Genomic DNA, 25000 nt, shown 5'->3' with positions numbered 1-25000 from the left:
GTGAGTAAGCTAGGGTGATGAAGGCATCGGAAGGGGAGCCATATTCCATGTGCCAAAGTTTATCTCATTACACACACCCCTAGGACCCGTTACTGAAAGCCCATGCACATTAATGCATTATTAGAGACCACAGATCACAGAAATACAGCACCCCCCCCCCCCCCCTCACATTCAGCAGTAACAACGTTATTATTATTTTTTATTCTCTATCTGATCCTCCCCGATACGTCGCTGAGAAAGTCATAACGCTGACATTCATTCATGCACTCGGGGTGGGAATGGGGGGGGGGGGGGCTGTGTAGAACAGAAGCTATGGCACCAGCAGTAATGGTAATTGCAATTCCGGCTTTTTCATCTCCCAACCGCTCCAGGGGGCTCTAAAAAATGGTGTGTGTGTGTGTGTCGGTGGGGGCGGGGGGGGTGTGTGTGTGAGGGTGGTGTATGGTAGAAAAGCGGTATTGGCGCGAGGGTGCCAATCTCCGCTAACCGGATTACCGCCAATGCCCCCACAGAAAACGGCGCACCTCTGACGGCCGTAGCTCCTCGCCCTGGCCTAGGAGTGAGTGTGTGGACCCATTTGCGAGAGCTCTCTAGGGCAGCCTCTCCCCCTCTCTCCGTAATTGCATTGCCTGCCGTGGCCTGGGCTTAAAACCGCTTTCACTGCTTCATCCAGACGTATAGATAGCTGCCGGTGGCTCATCAGAGGCAATGACTCACCCTCCTCGGACCCAGCCTGGAACCCACTTTCTCCTCCTCGTCCTCCTCCTCGTCCTCCTCCTCGTCCTCCCTCTCTCCGTCTTGACGTCGGTCATTAACCCTCTCGACAACAAAGTCACGACTACAGCGGATACTTACCGGCTTTCCTTTTTTCTTCTGGTTTAATTGTTTTAATTGTTTGGTGTTACAGACCCTGTAATGTATCCATGAGTCACGAATGCTGCGGGGTTGTCAGATGTGACACACCTCTGCGTTCCCAATGAACTGTGGGTGACTCAAGTTCCGCCTTCCACAACACCTCTGTCATAACACGGTCGCACGCGCGCAATCGTCGACACAGGAAGCCCCCGGGACAACATATAACGCCGCGCCGATGCCAGGGAAGGGGAGTGCCGGCTAGTTGGATGTGAGCCTTGTGCTCGTCCCGACCCTGTGTGGGATGTTATTCCCTGCCCTTGGGTGCTGCCCGCGGGCGTGACCAGAATAGTGGACCTCGGAGGGTCCCGTGGAATTCCGCAGCCCTCCTTGATTGATGGTCCAATTAAGCGGATTTAATAACCAGTCCAAAGACAGCCTGAATGGCTGGGCAACCATTCATCACAAGGTGTGTGTGTGTGTGTGTGTGTGTGTGTGTGTGTGTGTGTGTGTGTGTGTGTGTGTGTGTGTGTGTGTGTGCGCCTGCCTGCATTAATATAGGTGTAATTTATGACTGAGCAGCTCTCAGGGATGTCATGCATTTACAGCTCCAAACTTTTCCCACCTATTCTTTAATCTCCCCTCGTATTGGGCACAGCTTACTTAAATGTCTGTGCGCTCCACACCCTCGAGTCTGTCCAACATTCTGAGCAGTCAGAAGTGGGTGGGCTGTTGGTGTTCAAAATGAGATGACGGTAAAGTTGTAGCACCCGTCACATGCGAGCGCACCCGTTTTTAAAATGTGAAACATCAAAGAAGCGTTTAGTTTTTAGACTGTCGGACATCTCCGTAGCTAACGTCTAACTGACTAGCTAGCTTCTGTAAACAGCGCTAGGACGGAAATGGAAAAACAACAGCGTGGGGGGGGGGGGGGGGGTGTGAGGGAGGAGCTTTCTCAGGCCCAATAGGATTTTGTCCTCCGTGTTTTGAAGAAGGTCCAAGATTGGTCTTTTATTTGGAGTCTCCAGTGCCACCTCAGAATGCCCATATAAGGATAACAGGCGTGGTGTCAGTTACATGGCCTGTGATGAAAGTTGTGGAACTCAACAAGGCGTCTCTCTAACCAGGAGAGACGGTGCAGAAGGCTAGGGCTTGTCAACTGCAGCTCAGGCCTCAAAGAGGCAGCCATAGCAGGGACCACGGCCACAAAGCACTGCCGCTTGATCCTTAAAGCCTCTGTCTTTACCGGAGCCTGTCACTTCAACTACTCATTAGTGTGTGGAGAAGGAAGGAAGATGGCGGGATGGAGGGGGGGGGGGGGGGGGCTCGGAAGGTAAAGGTTGCAACAAGAAAAGTTGCAATTGGGGTTTGAAGATAGTCTCTGTCCTTTTTTTTTTTCTGTCCGTAGCCAGAGCAAAAAAATTGGTGCTCTCAGCAGAACACTGTCCACGCGCTCTCAATGTTAACAGAAATTGCAATCAATAATCCCCAAATTGACTGTTGGATTTTTGAATCTGTCAGCTCTTTTGGGGGTGCTGTATTAATATATGATCCTTAATGGCATATTAATGAGGCTATGGTCATTTCAAGCCATTTATTTGGCAGATTAGTTATTAATAGATAATCATTTATTAATAATTTCTTTGCTTGTAGATTTTATTATTGAATATTAGCATTTGACAGATGCAGTCAATCCTACCATATTACTTATGTATAATAAGTATTATATGAACTAGTGACTCAGCAAAATCACTGACAGTTGAATGGAATTAGAAGTAATCGATTATTATCAATTGTATCAATGATACACTGTAGAGTAAAGCTATAGCAACAACAAATAAGATCACCTGCAGCCTTCTTCTTTCTACACAAAGGAATTGAAGACCAGCATTGTGCTGAAAGGCACAAGGAAATTATTTTTCAAGTAGTATCTAGACGACCCAGGGTTGTCCCCAGGATTTTGGTACACGGTGGCACTGGATTTCATGATCAAAATCCGACTCGCGTTTATTCATGTCAAAATACTGCTAAAAGACAGAGGAACATGATCATGTTTCAATGTTCACTTTTAACAACAAGTGACTATCATCACTAAATATCAGTTTCATCTGCTCTGAAATGGTTACATTTCGTGGCGCTGCCAAGTCGAAAATGTGGCACAGCGCCCCTCTTAAATCCTTTTTGGAGAACCCTGGGATGAGGTAACTTCAGCCTTCACTGAGAGTGAGACATAGGAAGGCCATCAGGGAGGAGAGAGAGCGTTGTGGGTAACTAGTTTAGCTGTGTTGTTCGACAATCATTGGCTGCCACCGCTCTGCTCCGAGACGGTTTCCGATTCGATTAGGGCTCCTGCGTGGGAGCGACCTCCCATCCCTGGACCTTGTTTGAGGTTCTCCAAAGGCCTCTGAACAGACAGTCACAATCAAAAGCCTTCAGAAGAGGCTGCCTTTGTTCCCTCCCCACTCTACCCACACAGCACTGCAATGTCATGATGTCCTTCCTTTGTGTCTTTCTTTCTTTCTCTCTCTCTCTCTCTCTCTCCTTCTCTCTCTCTCTCTCTCTCCTTCTCTCTCTCTGTGTTTCATTTATCTTTTGGTATCTCATTCTTTCGCATTGCCTCCATCATTTTTCTCCTCCATTTACTCTCCCTGCCCTACTCCTCCTATGTTCTTGTTACCTCACTTATTTTGTCCCTTTCTTTCTTTTTGAATGTGCCGTTTTCTGTATTTTTTCTGCCTCTGCGGAAAAGGTTCTCCATCCGTCAAAAAAACACCCGATAAACAAAAAGGCTCCCCAGCTCCTGAGGAGGTCGCAGTCAGTGCCCCAGAGGTCAAGACAGGTACTGCAGCCACAGTTTGAAGGCACTCTGTTGCACTGTGAGGTTTCTGTAACCCACTCCCGGTGCCAATTGCATAATAGCAGTTTGTAGCTTATTTGAAGTTAGTTCAGTCAAAGACATTGAGTCAGTGTGTCGGTTCCACCCTTTAGTCCCTCTACTGCATGTCTCATCACTAATACACAGTGCTTCTAGTTCTTAATCCTGAAATGACCACTCCTTCCACACTTCACAACAGCTCAAGGTAGACTTTTTTTTCCCAGCCTTCACAACAGCTCAAGGTAGACCTTCGGGGACATTGCAGTGCCTGCAGCACTTGCGTGCCAGTGTCTAAAAGTGTCTCGTCAGTAGAAGTATTGGGTTTGTCAGCTCTTAAAGGCTTCAACTTTTCACCCGCAGTACGAGGTCTAACTTGCTGCAATTAATGAGCGATTGATTGATTTGTCCAAAGCGGCTGATAGAGTCAGCAACCCCGGCTCTTGTTCTACTGCCAGTCTTTTTTAGAAGAGGTTTTTGGTGACAGCAGACTTCGAGTATAGGCTCCTAATCTGTTTGTAGCAGAATCCATTTCTAGCTTAAAGCATTTTGGCACAGGTTTAATCAATTAGCCTCTCTCCGACTTGGGCAATTAATGAGCTCCTGGCCTGTGAAGGTCTGTGAAAGTTAAAGCTTAATGAAAGCCTGTCTCCAAATGGGTCCTTAAAAAGTGAGATCGCGTAGCCCACCCATCTCATTCCTTGAAGTTGGGGGGGGGGAATGAGAATTCTGCACCTCGTTTGATCTTAGGTAGTCCGTTGCTATTAACACTTTTATACAACGCACTGCTAGGTCTGGTAGTGTGGCTCAAAGGCCCACTGCAGCCTAGAGAATAACCTGAGCTGATGGTTGAACATGGTAGGAATGGGTGGTTCAGTGTTAAGATGGTAGGCACATTCTCCTTGTTGCTGTGTGGTTTAGGGGTGCAGAGAAAGCTTGTCCGCTCAGTGTGCATCAAGCAGGCTCGCCTTGGAAGCTTGATGCGCCGTTCAATCACTGTAGCGTGTGGTGATTCATCTAGGCAGCGGTCCTCAAGGTCCAGCTTCATTCATCTTGTCGTCGTGCTGTAGACCTTGCTTTTTCCTCTCTGGTCTGTTTCTTTCTTTGATACTTTTCAACTTTTCAAACTTTTTTGTTTTCTTATGCCTCATTGGTCTGTTTTAATCTCTCCACTCTCTTCCTCTCTCCTCCAGGCACACTCTCTCGCTCCCTCTCTTCGTCCTCTTCGTCACTCGACTCCAGACACGGCCCGACCACTCGACCTCGGCCATTGCCACGGCAATGGCCTCCAGTAAGACCGCGGCGGGATCGGTTTCCGTCCAGCTCCAGGGCTACGCCCCCACCTCCCCGCTCGACTCCCAGCACAACCGTCATTGGTACTTCACATGCATATCATTATTTCTGATGACCAGTGAGAGCCACGCACATTGCTTTTAGGATGACATACACTACATGCCTTATCTACCTGAATAGAGGAAAATCTACCTAAATGTCTTTGGCTCAAAGAGTTGGCGCCTTCCTATCAGATCTATGATTATGATGTTTTATTGGCGAGAGAGGTTGCAATAGTGTGCTGTTACGACTGTAACAGTAAACTGTAAAATGTTTAAAGATTACAAAGATGACAGTGAGATGATAATGCTGTTGATTGACATGACATGATGTTGCCGATGTTGATAACAGTCTGATATTTCCGAAGGAGCACTTGTGTGCAGCATTAGTGTTGACTTACTTACTTACTTACTTACTTACTTACTTACTTACTTACTTACTTACTTACTTACTAAGTGCTCCCCGGAAATATCAGACTCTTAAACAGACAGTTTCCGGGGAGAACTTGAACGCACCATAACATTGTCCCTTAAACACCAACATCCCCCTGCCCATTTCTCCCCCCCAGATCCTCGAAGCCGTACCCCCTCGGCTAGCAGCTCAGTGTGTGAGGGGCCGGAGGTCCGCCTGGGGGAGAGGGTGCTGGTGGTAGGTCAGAGGACAGGGGTGGTGCGCTTCTACGGCAAGACCAGCTTTGCTCCAGGTTAGACCCCTACAGCTTTTACACACTGCATCAATCATACCAACTACCCCATTATGTATATTTGTAATTAGGATAATTAGGATAACTGTGATAATTACGATAACTAGCAGTACTTCTCCTGTTACTGCCACGTATGAGGAGAACAAAGATGGTTTTGATGATGATGATAATTATTATGATTATGATAGTAATTCATTCAAATGCTAATAGACGGTAGTGACATGTAGGCACACACATCGGTTCATTTATGCCTCGCCTCATATAATTGACATTACACCTATGCTCGTCTACCACTGCGTCGTCTTTGGCCAGACAGTGTATTGCATACTAACCAATCTGTGAAAAGGTTAAGTACACTATATACCAGTAAAAGTCTGTGGTGGAATAAATGATTCATGATCATATTGGATGTTAAAAATCCAATATTGTACATGATTGATTAAACACTATACGCTATCGTTAAACCGTGAGGCTCAAAGGTTGATCAGGCCGTTGATCAGGCCTCCGTGTAGTGGAGCTGGAAGGTCCCGGAACCGTACTGGGACGGTGGTCAAAGGCTGAATGCTTTAGAGTGTAAAAGGTTATGGGCCCTATTTGTTACAGCACTAAGGTTGATCACACTTAACAGGAGGACATGAAGGTTAAGTACACTTGGGGATGGAAGGTTAACCGTCACTCAACGGTAAGGTTCAAGGGATACTAACTCTGCCTCCGGGCGTTCAGGTAGTGCCCCATAAGCAGGTCTCTGAGGTTCAGTACTCTTTTGCATGCGGTACGTTCATACATATAAAGCATGTACTGTAGTACTGTTTATTTAATCAGTACGCGTTTACCTCAGGAAGATGGGTTTGAAATAGAACATTTTGCATTGTCATTCATTGAGTAATGGCGGATGAGGCTTTGCTAAACCTTTTCTTCATTATGGAAATGGGATTAGTTCAGTCAGGACAGTAATGCCGATTAATACGTTTAATGAAAATGGTAATACATTAGGTTTGGCGTTTAATGAAAATGGTAATACATTAGGTTTGATGTTTTAATGGAAATGGTAATACAATAGATTTGCTATTTAATGAAAATGGAATTACAATAGGTCTGATGATAATACATTAGGTTTTCGGCCTGATATAGCACCCCGCCTGAAGTTAAACAATCAAATAGCATATCATCAGCCCATAAACTTTAGAACCCCCCGTAGGCTGAGCTGGTGGGTGGGACAACAAATAAGTAAACTTGCATAGGCAGTGGTGAAGCACTGTTAACCATGGTGTTACTGTTAACCATGGTGTTACTGTTAACCATGGTGTTATTGTTTAACCATGGTGTTACTGTTAACCATGGTGTTACTGTTAACCATGTTGTTACTGTTAACCATGGTGTTACTGTTTAACCATGGTGTTACTGTTTAACCATGGTGTTACTGTTTAACCATGGTGTTACTGTTTAACCATGGTGTTACTGTTTAACCATGGTGTTACTGTTAACCATGGTGTTACTGTTAACCATGTTGTTACTGTTAACCATGGTGTTACTGTTTAACCATGGTGTTACTGTTTAACCATGGTGTTACTGTTTAACCATGGTGTTACTGTTTAACCATGGTGTTACTGTTTAACCATGGTGTTATTGTTAACCATGGTGTTACTGTTAACATGTCAACATGTTGTAGAGTTACTGTTTAACCATGGTGTAGAGTTACTGTTTAACCATGGTGTAGAGTTACTGTTTAACCATGGTGGAGAGTTACTCTTTAACCATGGTGTTACTGTTTAACCATGGTGTTACTGTTTAACCATGGTGTTACTGTTTAACCATGGTGTTACTGTTTAACCATGGTGTTACTGTTTAACCATGGTGTAGAGTTACTGTTTAACCATGGTGTTACTGTTTAACCATGGTGTTACTGTTTAACCATGGTGTAGAGTTACTCAGATCACTCAGACACGGCAAAAACATTCTTCCAGTCAATGACAGTGCATCTGAGTTTATCTGTGGTTTGGCACGGGTAGGAATTGTAACCTTTGCCTAGGGTATGCCTGTGTTCTCTTCTGTATGATTCAGTTCCTGCACTTAGCTTTCCACAGGGTCATATTTCTGCCACAATGTTCTTTTTCTCCCATTTTCTATGCTTCTAGAAAAGCCCCGAAAGTGACTGCATGAAATGAGTTATTAGGTTTGGTGGCACTTAGCTCTCCACATCTTTTAGTAGACTCCTTTCTGCAGTGTAAATCCTTTAATACAGTAAAGCCAGGGCTAGCTCAGTGCTGCTGTATTTACAGTCCTGGGGCTTAGAGCACAGTGGGCCCGTCTCCCACAAAACAGGCCGTTTTTCACCATGCTCAACTGTGTCAAGGTGAAACGCCTTGTAAAAGCACCCCTCACTGTGACCACTCAGTCTCTTTCAGAGCCTCGTCCTCATCTGTGGGGGCCCGTCCTTACAGAAATACGGACCGAGTTACATACGGGCTTGTCCAGACCTCCCTGTCTCAAGAGCTTTCCTTTGACCGCGTGTCTGTCTGTCTCTGTCTGTCTCTGTCTGTCCGTCTGTCCGTCTGTCCCCCAGGGTTCTGGCTGGGGATCGAACTGGACAAGCCCAGCGGGAAGAACGATGGATCAGTCGGGGGGGTGAAGTACTTCAGCTGCCCTCTAAAACACGGCGTCTTTGCCCCTCCCTCGCGTGTACAGAGGTGGGTACTGGCCCTGGGGCTACCCCCATCTCTAATTGTATCCATTTGTAAACAGCAGCGCGGAAAAAAAACTCATCTGGAAAGAGGAAGTGCCCGTCACAAATTCTCATATGCTGGAAAGGGCGAAAAGCCACATCTGGTACATGTTGCTGGAGGTTGCGTTTCATTACGTTCATCAATACTGTGATGGCACTAATGGCCCTGCCTTTTGACAATATAATTTACATCACAGGGGAACGTTTGATTTCATTATCCAAGTTCACGAGCGACGTGCACAGTCCAAAAGAGTCCTCCTATCCCACATAGTCCAGGCCAGCCAATGAATGTGGCCACTACTTGACACCGTTTACACGATGTCGTTCTGAAGGAAATCTTGTCGTTTCTTAGACAAGTTGCACTTGGAGTCACACTGTTTCAAGAGAAGGGAGGGGGGTCCTTTCATCCAAGCCTCCCGATGTTCAGTTTTCATTCGCGCACTGTATTCCCTTCCGCCTGTCCTTGCACACAGTAACATGGTAAATGGTAAACGGACATGCCTGCCAAGAGTTTCCCTTTCCACCTGCAGAACACTAGCCCACTGTTGAAACGTGTACGGAGCGACAGAGGCACCAGTACCTCCCGAATGAACCCTTTATTAGCCCTATTTAGAAAACAGTCAACAATAAGGCCACATTCCCATTGAGGCTCTGAAGCTGTATTATTATTCTTATTCTTACAGATTATATTATTCATACAGATTAGAGCAAACAGTAGGTATTTCAGAGACTGTGTTGACGGTGTTGACGGTGTTGAAGCGGCAAGCTGGCTTTTTGGGGAAATCACTTAATATGGGAAAGCAGCTGGTGACATACATATTCACGAGCCTTCCACCAAAGAAGGAGAGGAAGACAGAGAAGTAAGAACAAAGTGTTATTTGCACCTTAGTGATCTTGTTATTATGCAGCGTTTGTCTCAAGTAGGCAGAAGAAGACAGAGGTCCAGCAATATTTGCATGTTTAGTTAATACATTTTTATTAAAGTGTACACTTCTGCTCACGCAACCTCTGTATGCATCTGTTTCATCCTTGTTACAGCTCTCTCTGTCGGTCCCCAATGTCTGCCACCGGACTTCTCTCTTTTCTTTCTTAGTTTTTCCTCTCTTTCCTCTCCAGCACTTTCACACCTACCATTTTCTTCTTCTTCTTCCTCTACCTTTACAGCATGATAAGGGGGGCTTTCTGAAGGGGCCGCACTCATTTTCTCCTCTGCTTCGCCTTTTCTTCTCACACTTTTTTCTAATTAACCCACAGGGCAGGCAGGACGCTCCGTTAAGCGTGCCTCCTCCTAATGGAGACCTCTCTACCTCTCTCTCCGTCTACCAGGCGCCAGGAGAACGGAGCCACTCTTCCAGCCTCTCCTTTTATTTCTCTTTTTGTCAGCAGCTATCAGGACCCGCTAGGAAAACAAACAGCAAGACTTCATTTTCTCTCTCTCTCTCTCCCTCTCTCTCTCTCTCTCTCTCTCTCTCTCTCTCTCTCTCTCTCTCTCTCTCTCTCTCTCTCTCTCTCTCTCTCTCTCTCTCTCTCTCTCTCTCTCTCTCTCTGTCTCTACCCCCCCCTCCTGCGCACACACACACACACACACACACACACACACATTTCATCCCCCTGCAAACAAGATAAGGCTGTTTCTGCTCATCCCTGCCTTCCGTCATAATGGTTTTCAAAGTTCAGCTATTATCACCGCCACACAGCGGCTTGGGTAAACATCCAACATACAGGAGAGAGGTGCCTTTCAGCAGCGGTGCTGGGGGATCAAGGCCCTCCACATCCAGGGATGGGGGGGCGGGGGGGGATGGGGGTCAACTCCATTTCAACTCAGTCAGTCTATGTAGCCCATCAGATAATCAATGAATTAATTTGAGGAAATAACCCAATTGTATGAGGACCATTTCCCTTCATATCCCATTTAGTACATTTAAATTAATTCCCGGTGAATAGTCCCATGTTCAAATAGGATTGACCCAGTCCTTGGACTCTATTGAAATAGCTGCTGATCTTGTGGTTTTCGGAGCCGAAGCAGGCTTGCCTCAATTTGCTACCAAGAAGTCAGCGAGGACTTTTAGTATTAGTAGTGTTCTTTGTTTATGTGTCAGACTGAAAGGGTCGATTTCATTTCTTTCATTTTCTCTTCACAGGATCCACGGGTCTGTGGACTGCCTCTCTGAGCTGTCATCCTCTCGCCTTAACCGTCCGTTCACTGGTGGGTTTCTCCCCTGGACCGCCTCTTCATAAGGCCATGCAAACTAGGATTCATTATTTAACACATTTCATTTTCGATAAAAAACAAAAAAGTATCGAGCGTATGAATATCCAGTCTATATGCATCAACATGAAAACTACTGTATGAGAAAATACGACGCAACATTTCCGTCTGATTCTTTAAATACATTCACACTAGATGTAGTAGTCTTCCAGGTCGGAGACGACTTCAGAGCCGAGGTTAATCAGTGTGCTGTAGTCTGCTGTGGAACACGGCTTGTATGCTGAACCCACTGGCTGCTGCACGTTTCTGAACTCCTTTTCAAATGGTTCCAGACTGCCCTCTCCCTCTGAGTTTGAAAACATTGAATTCTGTCTCTCAGTCTCTCAGTCTGCTGCAGGCTCCCGGGTGCCAGGCTGTCACACCACCGGCAGACAGGATTTGTAGGGCATACCTGACCAAAATAACAACAAGAAGAGATAAATCATTGGTTATTTTCGATCGACTACCTCGCTCATGCTTCGGGGCCGACTCGATCAGACAGCGATGCATTAACCATATAAATAATCATTTTTTAAAATGTTATCTATTTATTGATGAAAGTGAAGCGAGTCGTCTATTAAACAGTGAATGAAGTTTGCATGGCCTATAAGATAATAACAAGTAGAAGCAAATTGTGAGAGTACTGTAGAACGCAGTTTGAACTTGTTTTTGTGTACTGCATGTGTGTGTCTGTGTCTGTGTGTCTGTGTCTCTGTGTCTCTGTGTGTGTGTGTGTGTGTGTGTGTGTGTGTGTGTGTCTGTATGTGTCTCTGTATGTGTGTGTCTGTGTCTCTGTGTGTGTGTGTGTGTGTGTGTGTCTGTGTCTCGTGTGTCTGTCTCTGTGTGTGTGTCTGTGTCTCGGTGTGTCTGTCTCTGTGTGTGTGTGTGTGTGTGTGTGTGTGTGCGTGCGTGCAGGGATCCGGCGCAGTTTCAGCACGTTGTCGGGCATCGCCACCCAGAAGGAGTCGAGCAGGAAGAGCCCAGTCAACAGGTGGGCTGTTCTTATCTCATTACTATTCTCCCCCTCACAGTCCCGCCCACCCCCTCATCCCCCCCAATGCTTATCAGCTTTATCCTCGTCCCCGCGGCTGAGGTAAAAAATCAATACTGATAAGAACCAGCCGTATTAGTCAGCAGAAATCATTCTGGCGAATTGCCAATACATGATAGTAGTTATAATGACTGCGAAAGGAGTCCAAAATCAATCTCCTTTTCCTCGCTTTGCTCCTCTCTCGCTTCTTGCGCTCATCTTTCTCTCATCCATCCTCTGCCCTTCCCTCCTTCCCCTCCTCCTTCACTTTTTATTCCCCCCCCCCCTCCATCCCTGTCTCTTTCTTATTCTGACAATCCCTTCTATCTTTCTTACCTCCTCCCGCTCTCTCTCTCTCTCTCTCTCTCTCCAATCTATTTCTCTCGCTTCTCTCCCCGTCTATTCTCTCTATCCATGTCTCTTTCTCATTCACCCCCCCACCCCTCCCTCTTCTCCAGGACGCGCTCCAACTCTCACCGTCGGCGGTGGAGCACCCTCAGCGGCAGCAGCAGCGGCTGGCGTCCAGCAGGGGGCGGGGGCGGCACGGGGGGTCCAGGCAGCAGCACCACCACCACCTCGTCTGGCTCGGACGGCTCGGTCCGGCTCCACATGGGCATGCAAGTCCTGCTGAGCAGCGCCAACGAGATGGCGCTGATCCGCTACCTGGGCACGGCAGACTTCGCCGTGGGCCTGTGGCTGGGTCTGGAGCTGCGAGGCCCCAAGGGCAAGAACGACGGCTCCGTGGGCGGACGCCGCTACTTCAGCTGCCGCCCGGGCCACGGCGTCCTGGTCAGGCCCAGCCGGGTCACCTACCGGGGCATCAACGGGGCCCGGCTGGTGGACGAGAACAGCTAAGGACACAAGGACCACCCGGGGGTGAGGCGTCGGGGAGAGGGCGGGAGGAACGTCAGGAGTGAGCAGAGGCAGTGGAGTGCATAATCTGAGGGAAACGTCGCAGCCTATTATGTTTTTCTATTATGTTATATTTCTGCCTGATGTTGTTTTTTTTCTCCCATTTTCTATGCTTCTAGAAAAGCCCCCGAAAGTGACTGTATGAAATGAGTTATTCGGTTTTGAGTTCATTTGCTGGTGGCCAACACATTAACTACAGGTCAACTCATGTGTTGTGTTCCATTTTTCTGGTTTTCTTTCGGTTCATCAGTTTTCCTTTTTTTTATTCCGTTGAACATCGGGGGGAAAGGGAAATTTCATGTGCTGTAGAAAGTCAATGTAAAGCTATTGAACATAAGTATGAGGCAACCCAAGCACTTTAACATCGTCTCGTTGATCATTAGACAATAGTTTGGTTTGGCAGGATGGAAGGAGATCATTCTAGAGGTCTTGTCAGACACAAAGAGCTGCACTGCAATTTTAGGTCTCGCTACAATCCAGGATCGCATTGACGGAAGTGTATTGAGGCCCCGATGGGAGAAGGATACGCAACACTTTACTGTAAGCTCCCCTAGAAGTGAGAGAAAGAGAGTGTTTTGTTGCAGACAGCAAATCAAACCATTCCAAAAAGAAATGCACCTTACTACTGCAAGACAATTTCTCAGTACAGAGGTACGGAATGAAAATATCAGCCAACGTGAGCACTTTGACGTGAACGGGTATGTTTGTAGTCACTATACAGGGTAACCGTTGACTAGTTCTGAGAAAGGATGTCTACAGCGATCGGCTCATAATGTCCTGAGACAGAGCTGGTTTGGATTCATTTCCTACTCTTGTGACCACCAATGTGGTCGAAACGATGGCACCGTTTGGTCACCGTTAAAGCACTGTCAAATGATGGAAGTTAATGAATGGTCCACCCACTGACGTACATTTACATACTGTAGGTGATTAGTTTGTAATGAATTAAAATTGGAAGTTTTAATGTTTTAAGGTTAGATGCTGAACTGTATGACGTTGACGGTACAGTGTTTGATTTGTCCAGAGCTGACATGGAGATTAGCAAGATTTCTAATGATACAGTACAGAGTACAGTATCTGTTAGGTGATATTGTTTGTGAGAGCAGGTTTACCTTATATGCTAACTAACTAGAGGCTTCTGAGGCTGCACTGTGTAATGAAGGCAGTCTAGAGACGGCAGAGAACAAAGCATTGACGGTATTTGTGGGGAAAAAAAAGAACTGGCTTTTTTAAGTCCTCGATGCTCCACCCAGTTAGAAAAGGTAGACCACAGTAGCCCAGACTCTGGTGTTGAACAGCACGGGATGCTCCATTGATCTATCTGGCTAGCACCTGCAGATTGAAAGGCATTGGCTGGCAGAACAAAACTGAGATGAAAGAAAGCAACGGTTCTGATGAAAGGGTAAATCAATCACTTTCAGTTTCTCAAACTTTCTTTTTTTGGTAAAAATCTCTATCTCTGTTACTTCTTTAACAGTCAGCGCCATAACATTCCTGTGGCAGTTTTCTTTTCCATAAGTCATCATTGGTGACTGTGTTTATCACTACAGTATCTGGCTCTCTGCTCCATAGACGACACGTATTCAAATGCCCAACTGTCTCATACAACGAGTGATCTTATTGCACTGGGCAGTTGGGTTGGTAGAAGTCGTTTGGTGCTGTTTGTATGTAACAAACTGTTTTGTTTTTATTTCTGCATTTAATTTTTCCAATGTGTATATCTGAAGTCATGTGCGTGCGTGTGTGTGTGTGTGTGTGTGTGTGTGTGTGTGTGTGTGTGTGTGTGTGTGTGTGTATAGTGAGAGGGTTTTCCGTGTGGAAGAACATGCACGTAGTGTAAAAAAAAAGGGGGGAAAAGGGGGTATTTGTAAAATACAAAATGAAGGATAAAGATTCTATTCTAATTTGACCACTGTCTCTGTTTTCTTTTAGCCTTGGGCTGTGTACCTCACCCTGTGTGGGGGAGTGTGTGTGTGTACCGCACCCTGTGTGGGGGAGTGTGTGTGTGTACCTCACCCTGTGTGGGGGAGTGTGTGTGTGTACCTCACCCTGTGTGGGGGAGTGTGTGGGCTCAGAGACGTCTCCACATCCCTCGAATGTTTACAACTGTTCCGAGGAGAGATGTCATTAGGGATCAAGAAGCATAGAATGAAAAACCCTCAACAATGGTTATAGTTCTGTCCAATTACACCATTATTGCTCTGGGCCAGATTCCATCAAAGCGGCTCTGTTAATGCAGTCTGTTTAATCAAACGCTGGCCCTGAGCACACAAGTCTAGCTTTAGAAACAGGAGGGGAGCTACCGGTACTTGGGAGGAGAAGCTATCAGGTCTTGCGATCCCACCGTTTTCCTTTTTTTTCCCGCTGCGGGGGGGGAGCTATAGTACGTGTTAAGTCAGGGATGGAACACAAGCCTGGATGCCCTGCAGTGCTCCTGAAATAGGGTCTCACTTCTGGTCTAAATACTGAATAGCCTCCAGCAGCTACTTACCCTCTACTCTCCCTGTACTGTTTCTGTGTCATAATACAAATTAAATACAAATAAAAATAATTATTCCTTCTAGCACGACGACTGCCAATGGCCCCAGGCCTGAGCATAGATTACTTTGCTGGTGGATAGATGATTCACTTACTTAGTCTAATGTGTTGTTGGAGGCCGCTTTGGATAAAGGTGTCTGCTAAGTGCCAAAAATGTTAATGTAAAATGTAGTCGCTTTGATAGAATTGAGTGGCAGGTTTTGCTGCATTCACATGGGGTAGCCAAGCAGAATCATCATTATATAGCAATTTATTCTTTTTGGCGGATGTCATTTGAAGGGCAACGTACAGGGTTTTACCAGAGCCATAGTACAATACTTTATAATTACAACATTTTACAGGTGCAGTTCAATTTGTTTTTACAAGGAGTGATGGCGATGAGCTGCAAATAAAACACAAAATACACTCAGCGGCTTGACAGGAACAGCAGTGGAGAACGTTTCTTTAACCCTCAGTTGAAAGCCTTCTTAAAGCTGTCATACTGTGAGCATGACATTAAAGAAAACATACATATGTCACTTTGTCAAGTCATAAAATGTCTCCATGGCCTGTTATGACCCACCTGACAGCTTATTACTGTTTTATAATTGAACATTCAAGCCAACCAACACACTTTGGACTTCCTGGGTAAATTGTGTCCAACCTTCTCTTACTATTCGCATCCATGTGTGACTTTCACATTAAGATATTAATAATAAATACATAAACTAAAATTTCCTGTCAACTTATACAAGCAGACATTGATCATTGACAGTGTTGACGCCATGCACATAAAAATGTGTGAACATGGTTGATGACCAGCGTAAAATCAGTCACAACATATTCTCCATCGCTTCAACCAAAAGGAAACCACAAGCAATTTGTATTCAAATGTAGCACTCTCAATACTTGATATTCTCCAACAGTCTTTCTCAAAAACAAAGGGTAAATTATGCAAATGTATGAACATTGAGCACTTTGAGGGTAATTCAACATTGTCCAATATAGTTGCTGGATCAGGCTAAAGAAAATTGGAAAATACATGTTTATAAGTTATTAATTTAAAAAAATGGCAATTGGTGGTAGAGGGGTGGGGAGGGGAGGATGAGGCCCCCAGCAAAAATGCCAAAAGTCTTGAATTAATCTCCAACTGTATGAAAGCACATGGAACAGTACTATAATTTCAGTAGATCTGAAGAGGGTTATATATACTGTATATTAAAAATCTGCAACAAGAAATGTCTTGCTTTCTCCCACTCACAAACAATACAAACAGATGCAGCCTACTTCATAGAATAATCATACACCTAGTGCACACATATTTATGGCACCATTAGCCTCACTCGTCAATCCACCTCCAGTAAAAACATTTAGTTTTAAATTATCCGAACCACCAGTCAGTGTGTTAGTCATTGCTCACAAGGGATTCTTTTAATTCATTTAAGCCAGTGATGGACAAACAAAATTACAGCTTAAAAGCCAAAGCTTGAACAAATTTATGCAAAAAGCAATTCGGATGAGTTGGTATATGAGAAGCACGTCCATTAATAATTTACAGAGCTCCCAAAAATAAATAAACAAATGAATAAATAAACAAGCAGGCAAGCAAAACATCAACAAACACATATTTTTTCTTCCTCTTTTTGAAAAACATCTTCATCAGAATCCAGCGTAGGATTCTCTGATACTCTTAAAAAACAGCTTCTGATTAGCCAGTCATTTACCAAGGAATCCCAAAGGAAATGTTTGGGATGTTCGCCGAAAAATGGATGAACAGCGATGATGACAGCCTGGCTGCATTGATATGTACTGTACAGCGACATGAAAGCCGGTTTGCTAATGAACACATTGTGGATGAAAAAAGCTCCTTCAGCTTCTACTACCAGATGGTAACGTCACGCCCCCGCCCTGCTACGATGGCAGACTGCACTATCTGCCGCTTCTCTGTGTACCTCTTCACACCCTTAGCGCCCTAATACATTTCATCCGGTGTGGCAAAATATACATGTCATGTTCTTGGCCAGTTGGTCTTTGCAACTCTCCAATGTGCTTTCAACTGCAATTTCCAAGCTTCTCATTGGGTTAAGATGTTTGACTTATCCACCATTTGCCATTTGAAACGGTCGACGTACGAAACCCAGGGGTAGAGACGAGGGGGATGGGAGGGGGGGGGTTAAGGTAGGTAAGGTAGGTACTGTCCTCAGGACTGACACAGTGTTGCGCGTACCATCCTGTGCTTCCATACACAGTCTCAGAGATAAGCTAAAGGGAGAAGGAGAAGAGGAGGCTAAAGCACTGTTGCGTTGTGTCCCTCCATCCTCGGCAGCCTGGGGTCCTGCACTGTGCCCATGGTGACCAGCAGTGGACGGCTGTCCTCGGTTATGCCTGACCGGCCCAGCGCCATGGAGGTAGGGGCCCCTCTCTGGTGGCCTGAGGGGGCGGCGGGGGGCGGAGGAGGGGGTGGAGGAGGGGGGTTGGGGTTGTTGTGGGAGGGCTCCAGGGGCAGCCCTTGCTCCTGGTAGCCGTAGCCGATGTTCCCGCAGGGGAACCGGCGCAGTCTGTAGAGGGGGACCGGGGGGAGGGCGGCCGAATCTAAAAGCAGCGGGGAGGGGGTGGCTGTGGAGATGGCAGGAGGAGGTGGGGGGGGCAGTAGAGGCCTGCACAGCCCTTGCTGCTGCTGCTGCTGGTGGAGGAGCTGCTGCTGGAGCTGATGGTGCTGCTGGAATGAATGCTGCTGGAACTGCTGCTTGTGCTGGTGCTGGAGACCCAGGGCCCCCGCCGCCTCGGCCACCGTCCGCCCCACATGCTCCTGCCCCTCACCCGGAACCCTCCCTCCTCCGCCACAACCCACCCCTCCCTGCCTTTGCAGCTGCTGTTGTTGCTGCTGTTGTTGTTGCTGCTGCTGCTGCTGCTGCTGCTGTTTCCTCTGCTGCTGCTGGAGAAACCAGGAGCCGTAGGTGGGGTTCCACAGGTTGGTGGGCTTCCCGTTGCGGCCCTCCTTCTCCTGGGGGAGGTTCTGGGTGAAGGCCAGGTTGATGTGGCCCCCTTCCTGCCCGGGCTGCGTGGCGACAGGCGCCTTGGAGGTGGTGGCAGCGGGGGTGACGGTGGTGGTGGTGGAGGTCTGGGGGTGGGGATGCGGGTGCTGGTGTGGATGGGGGTACGACTGGGCTTGCGCCATCGCCTGGGGCTTGGGTTCAGGAGGCAGGTTGGGGAGGAGGAGAGGCTCCCCGACTCTTCTGATCTCCTCAGCAGGATGGGAGGGTGGCGGTTGCGGTTGCGGTTGCGGTTGCGGCGGTGGTTGTGGTGGTGGGGGGCCCTCCACGTCGACCGTCTGAGCGGACACCAGCAAGGAAGGGGCTGCTGTGGGGTCCTCGGGGCGCATGGGCACCCGCTCCTCCTCTTCAGGGAGGGGGCCGTACTCTACCGGCAACGGCACGGTCACCACGTCAGGGTCCTGAAGAGGATGGAAGCGTGGTGAAAGTGGCATCAGACACAACTACAGCAAACAATCCACTACAACGCCTACACTACAACCATGTGCACCAGTCATTATGGAGTTCCATCACTACTAATACATACAGCATACGTAAGGGCAGTTTCCTGGAAACCGATTAAGGCCATGAGTCCTAAACTAAATACCACTTTCAGAGGAGACTCTCCATTAACACTAGAACAGCCGTGTCTATTTTACCTACTAAAAGAGCCTCTGGGGTCAAATAACCCTAACCCTTTTAAAATGCTCAAGCTGCTATTTACAAACAACGACCACTAGTTGGCCGCTTGTAAATTAGCCTGCTTCCTACACAGAAAAACTGCAAAATAGCTTTATATTAGCTTATCCTGATGTGATTATGAAAATGTAAGGATACTGGGTGGTAGAACGCACATATCTAGGAAAAGTCATGAAAGGAGGGTCCTGAAATTTGATCGAGTGCAAAGATATAACATGTTTCTTTACTCACAAGGGTCAAATGACCCCTCATGGCTGATTAAGTGTTCAAAATGCCTGTCAGTCCTGAAAACAGTCATCATCCACACAATAAAAGAAAAGCATTCTAAAAAAGAAGATAACACGCTTAACATCCTGAACGGAATGACTGTAAGCTGTTCTCTTGTTAAATCAGATACACTTCTGAAAGAGCCTAATTGCAACCCAGATTCCCCCTGCGTCTAAAGTACCAACACTGCCTGATAATTCCCCCAGCACAGGTGGGCGTCAAACCTCCGAGCGTCAGAGCAAACAGATCTCTCTCTCTATATTCTGCTTTGGGTGTCCTAATCAGCGTCCACGTCCGTCAGAAGACTCTGCGTGCGTCTCGGCTGTCAAGTGCATTAGATACTCGTGGCAGGTCGGTCCGTCACCACGGTTTGTTTTGGTGTCGTCTTGCAGTGTCATCTGAGTCAGATGACAGTCGGATCATATGAGGACAGCCTCCATAGCTCGCAGCAGCGGTTGACGCAGACGATAGTATTTTGTAGCACTCCTCTTCGATCTTTACGACTTCAGAAATCACTAGATCTTTCCTTTCCTTCCTCGTTGGAAATTAAGACTTAACAATTAGTATACAACTACTGGCTCATCTCCTTATTAGAGTATCCAGTGGCTAGCAAACATTTGTAAGTGACTAAGGTGACGGAGAAAATCCTCTGTCCGTTTTTTGGCTATTTAATTGAAAATGTTTCAATTAAATATTATTTTTTTCAATTAAATATACTTTTTTTCAATTAAATAGACATTTTTGAAATCACAATTCAAATTAATTGTTGATAACGATTTACATTTTCCATCTTTCAGATATTAACAAAATAGGAAATTAACCAGCCATTGTCTATTGGCCATAAGTTTGTCATAGGCTTACTTCATAGTGGAGGATTATCCTCATTTATGGGGTTACAGGACTTCTTTCAACTTTAGCTGGATGACCTCTTTGTGATTTCTGATTGTTTGATAATTCATATTTTGGTTGATGGGAGGGGGGGGGAGAGAGCCCAGACACGGCGTTTCCCGCTGTCTGCTATGAAAGCGAACATACAGTTGTATATCTAACAGACTGGCTGTTCTTCAGCTACATTTGAGTGGCTTTTTAATAATAATACATTTATTTTATAAGGCGCCTTTCATGGCACTCAAGGTCGCCGTACAACAACAAATGTAAAAACAGTTACAAAATTCAAAATACAAAATACATCGAAATATACAGTATAAAACATAGCTAGTAGCAGAGCAGCACGGGAACAGTAAATCAACAGGGATACGCCTGCGTAAACAGGTGGGTTTTGAGGTGGGTTTTGAATGAGGAGATTGAGTCAATGTTCCTGATGACGGGGGGGAGGGAGTTCCAGAGGCGAGGGGCGGAGCTGCTGAAGGCTCTAAACCCCATGGTGGACAGACGGGCTGGGGGGACGGTCAGGTTGATGGAGGAGGCAGACCTGAGGGACCGGGTGGGAATGTTGATGTGGAGGAGGTCGGACAGGTATGGAGGGGCGAGGTTATGGATGGCCTTGAAAAGTATGGAGAAGGATTTTGTCATCGATGCGGTGTTTGATGGGGAGCCAGTGGAGTTGGTGTAGAATGGGGGTGATGTGACTGATGACAGGGGTTCTGGTGACAATACGGGCAGCAGCGTTCTGGACCAGTTGGATCTTGTGGAGCAGTTTGTGGGGGAGACCAAAGAGAAGGGAGTTACAGTAATCTAGGCGGGAAGTGACGAGGGAGTGGACCAGGATTGCGGCGCTGTTGGGAGTGAGTGAAGGGCGGAGGCGGTTGATATTACGAAGATGGAAGTAAGCAGACCGGATGGTGTTGTTGACGTGGGAGTGGAATGAAAGGGTGCTGTCGAGGACGACACCCAGACTCTTAACCTGGGGGGAGGGGGAAACCAAGGAGTTGTCTATGTTGAGGGTGAAACTGGGGTGCTTGGTGAGTGTGGATTTGGAGCCAATGAGAATTACCTCTGTTTTATTACTGTTTAGTTTGAGGAAATTTGAAGTGAACCAGGATTTAAGTTCATGTAGACAGGCACAGAGGGAGGAGGGAGGGAGGGTGGAAGTGGGTTTGGAGGAAACGTAGAGCTGGGTGTCGTCCGCATAACATTGGAAATGGATGTTGTATTTTTGGTTGTAAGTGAATGACATTTTGCATGCTGCTGATGGTCATCACCTGTTGTTCTGCCTGTGTTCCCCTGCCTGATTCCCTGCCTGCCTGGATGAACTAACCAGATGGAAGCACTCAGCTAATGGGCAAACCAAAACATTTGGTTGCAATTGGGCCAATACTGTAAGGTCATGTTCTCACATGAAAGTCCGAATCGAGACCTGGAGCAAGTGGATGAGTTCGCAAACATTGTTGCATAAATTATTTCTCTGATTTGTGTTCACTTCATGTAAACGAAGTAACATACGCAATCGAAGCAACAGACGTGGTAGTTGATTGGTCAGAAAAATTTAGAATTGCCCGTTGTCCCGCTCTTATCCAGATCAACACGCGTGCGCTGTTGCTTTCCTATGGACTGCCTCGAGCAGCGTTCTCACCAAAAGCGAAGCGAAGCAAAGTGATGGATGTGTCGTTTCTAACCGAAGCAAAACCACCCAAGTGGAGCATCCGTTGGTTCTTTGCTGCGGGAGCGACTTCGAATGCGCGTTCTCACCGCTCCAAACGACGCAGAGCAAAGCGAACTTTATCCTAAACTCCGTTTCAAGTGAAGCAAATGTTCTAGTGAGAACACCCCCTAAGTCTAGGACTAGGCTTAATTTAGTTCTGTGAAACCAGCGCCTTCCATATCCCTTGATCATATCTTACTATTTGTGACAGCAGCTGGTGAAACCGGGAACAAGCTGGCAAACAATCAAATTGTTCAGACTTTTATTTAAAAAAAATAAAATAAACGTCAACGTTGTTGAAAATCACTGACACTCGCTAGTCAAGGCAAAATACTGCAATGGTATGGATTCGGTGAGTAATCCCCACTAACTATAACACTACTTTACATTGTTAGCAGGCTCACAAAACAAGCTGTATTAGTTGACTAGCGATGTGTCATTGACGTTGACATTTATTTACATTGTTTAGAATAAAAGTCAACATTTGATCGGCTGCTGACTTGTTCCCAGTCTCACCAGCTGCTGTCACATTGTCTGGTTGGTCACTATACTGTACCTGTAAGCAGTAATCAACTCTCTCCAAGATGGTGGAGAAGTTAGGCCTGTCTTCAGGCTGATGCTGCCAACTTTGTGTCATGATGCGATACCTGAAACACACAGACACATACTTAAAAACATCTATCCAACTTTGTTTGTCACACACATACAATATACAAACATATTATCCAATCAAAAATGCCTCCCACTGCTAATATACCTGCAACACACACGCACGCACACACACACACACACACGCACGCACACACACACACACACACACACACACACACACACACACACACACACACACACACACACACACACACACACACACATAAATATAAATAATCAAAAAAGCCCCTACTTTCATACTTTGAAATAAATGGAACAGATTGAAACATCCCGCTAAGCTGAGTGATTTACTTTTAAATAGCATTTTAGGTATAAAAGTCACTCTGTAGCCACCAACTGAGACATTGTCAAAACAAGATATTGATTAATTAATGGTCTGGTGGATTTGAGTTGGAGTCGTTAGTCTTGTGTAATCTGTTATTGTCCTGTTGTGAGCCTGTCGTGGCTCAGATTAATCAGACCGCATGTGGCTATATTTGTCTGAAAAAACCCAAATTGTCAATGACAAATGGAACAGGGTTTTGGCGCTGATCCCAAGGCACTCTCTGCCAGCTAGGGGCAGTCACAGAGAGATCTGGACTATAACAGTATTACCATGCAGGAAAGGAGTGTGGAACATGCGTAGGTGATACACAAGAACCTGGTTTTAAGTTGGAGAATGTTAAGAAGGCAGTGATAGTGATCTTACATGACTAAATAGTCTGGGTACCATCTTTTACCACAGTAATCAGATACCAAGGTGCTTTGTTTGGATGGATTACCCCCCCCATTTGCACCACGTAGGGCTGAGGGGGGGAGCCAGGTGAGGTCAACCACTTACACAGGGCCAGGGCAGTTTTTGGGAGGGTCCATCCTGCCCCCGCTTGTGACAAACTCCAGGACCTCCTGGTTGCTGCGACTGGGATAGGGCATGTAGCCCAGAGAGAAGATCTCCCACAGCAGCACTCCAAAGGACCTGAGAGAGGGAGGGGGGGGGGGGGGGGGGGGGGGACATAAAATAAGGTGATAAAGGTAAAAGTGATGGATGAAGGAGAAGTGTAATGAAATACAGGAACAGATGGAGAGGGAGTAAAGGAGGCCTTAGTGAAAAGATGAAGAGGATGAAGTCATAGAAGGACAAATCTGCTCTTCTATGACTTCATCTCCTTTCATCTTTTCATCTTGGGGGGGGGGGGAGCATGGAGGTAGGTAGTCAAATAAAGGGGTGATGTTGAAGGAAGGGAGCTACTCACTGGATCCTGTAGGCCTACTCACCATGTGTCTGTTTTAGAAGTGAAGATCCCCTCCATGAAGGCTTCGGGAGGCATCCACTTCACAGGCAACATGGCACGCCCACCCTTTCTGTAGTAGCTGGCTCTGTAGGGGGGCACACACCCCCACACACACACACACACACACACACACACACACACACACACATACACATTTGCCTTGTTGGAGTTTATATTGGCTAGCTTAAGTGACAGCCAGACAGACAGAGAATGGACAGAGTGAGTCACAGGGAGAGAGAAGAAGAACTGGATTGATTAAAACTGTGACGCGAGAGATCGCAAAGAGATAAACAACAAGAAGAAGAAAAAATAGAGCGAGGGAAGGATGAAAGAAGAAGGGCAGGCTAAAGTTCACACAAAATGTTGCTATGGAAACAGCACAGCAATTACATTATGATATGATATGATATGATAGCTTTATTTCGAACATGTGAAAAAAATTAAAATAGCAAAGACAAAATCAAAAAGAAAATAGTTATAACAACAAAAAACAAGAAAAAAACACTATTAACTTAGGAAGAAGCATAATCTTATTTAATCCTACCCCTTCTCCAATACTCAGAGATTAATAATTAAGAATCTACAGTTAACTTCAATATTAATATAATATTTTTTTAATTAAATCAAATTTATTTACCAACAATAGAAAACAAATAATGTAAATAAACAAATAATCTGCTAAACCTGGTGACTGTCAAAGCCCTTCTTCCTCCTCGTACCTGGTGAAAACCATGTTTTTATACCGCTTTTTGAACTGGGTCATGCTTGGACACCGCTTTAGCTCCACACTCAATCCGTTCCACAGCTTCACTCCACATATAGAAATACAAAAACGTTTTAACGTTGTACGTACACAAAGATGTTTTAAATTTAAAGATGTTTAACAAATTATAACTCCCATCTCTATCAAAAAACTATTTTTGAATATTCCCAGGGAGTAGGTTGTTATTTGCTTTATACATTATTTGTGCTGTTAGAAGGTGGACCAGATCCGTGAATTTTAATGTTTTTGATTTTAAGAATAATGAATTTGTGTGATCTCTATAACCGGAATTATGAATTAACCTTATGGCTCTTTTTTTGCAATATTAATAGTGATTGTAGTCTACATTTATAAGTATTGCCCCAAACCTCCGCACAATAATTTAAATATGGTAAAAGCAGTGAACAGTAGAGAGTGTGGAGTGATTTATGGTCCATAACGTGTCTTGCCTTACTCAGTACTGAAATGCTTCTTGACAGTTTATTTCGGACATTTTTTATATGAGA

General features: G+C 45.8%; 2 protein-coding genes across 2 annotated transcripts in view; one reads left to right on the top strand and one right to left on the bottom strand.

Moving 5' to 3' along the window:
• The window catches only part of LOC308175777 (CAP-Gly domain-containing linker protein 4), a 30342-nt gene extending 17472 nt beyond the window's left edge, over positions 1–12870 (top strand). Inside the window, exons 10-15 of the mRNA XM_080550325.1 lie at positions 4918–5100; positions 5625–5759; positions 8323–8446; positions 10623–10687; positions 11645–11720; positions 12218–12870. Of these exons, the coding sequence (XP_080406451.1) occupies positions 4918–5100; positions 5625–5759; positions 8323–8446; positions 10623–10687; positions 11645–11720; positions 12218–12614 (980 nt within the window). The 3' untranslated portion in view covers positions 12615–12870. The remainder of the gene's footprint in view (positions 1–4917; positions 5101–5624; positions 5760–8322; positions 8447–10622; positions 10688–11644; positions 11721–12217) is intronic.
• A 4605-nt stretch (positions 12871–17475) lies between these two features.
• The window catches only part of alk (ALK receptor tyrosine kinase), a gene marked incomplete at both ends in the record, with an annotated part of 21423 nt that continues 13898 nt past the window's right edge, over positions 17476–25000 (bottom strand). Inside the window, 5 exons of the mRNA XM_080523274.1 lie at positions 17476–18016; positions 18134–18642; positions 22345–22435; positions 23281–23415; positions 23715–23816. Coding sequence (XP_080379400.1) covers positions 17476–18016; positions 18134–18642; positions 22345–22435; positions 23281–23415; positions 23715–23816 — 1378 coding nt within the window. The remainder of the gene's footprint in view (positions 18017–18133; positions 18643–22344; positions 22436–23280; positions 23416–23714; positions 23817–25000) is intronic.

Source organism: Nansenia antarctica (assembly GCF_963989245.1).
Source record: "Nansenia antarctica genome assembly, chromosome: 1".
Lineage (NCBI taxonomy): Eukaryota > Metazoa > Chordata > Actinopteri > Argentiniformes > Microstomatidae > Nansenia > Nansenia antarctica.
This window is presented reverse-complemented; position numbering and strand designations above follow the sequence as displayed.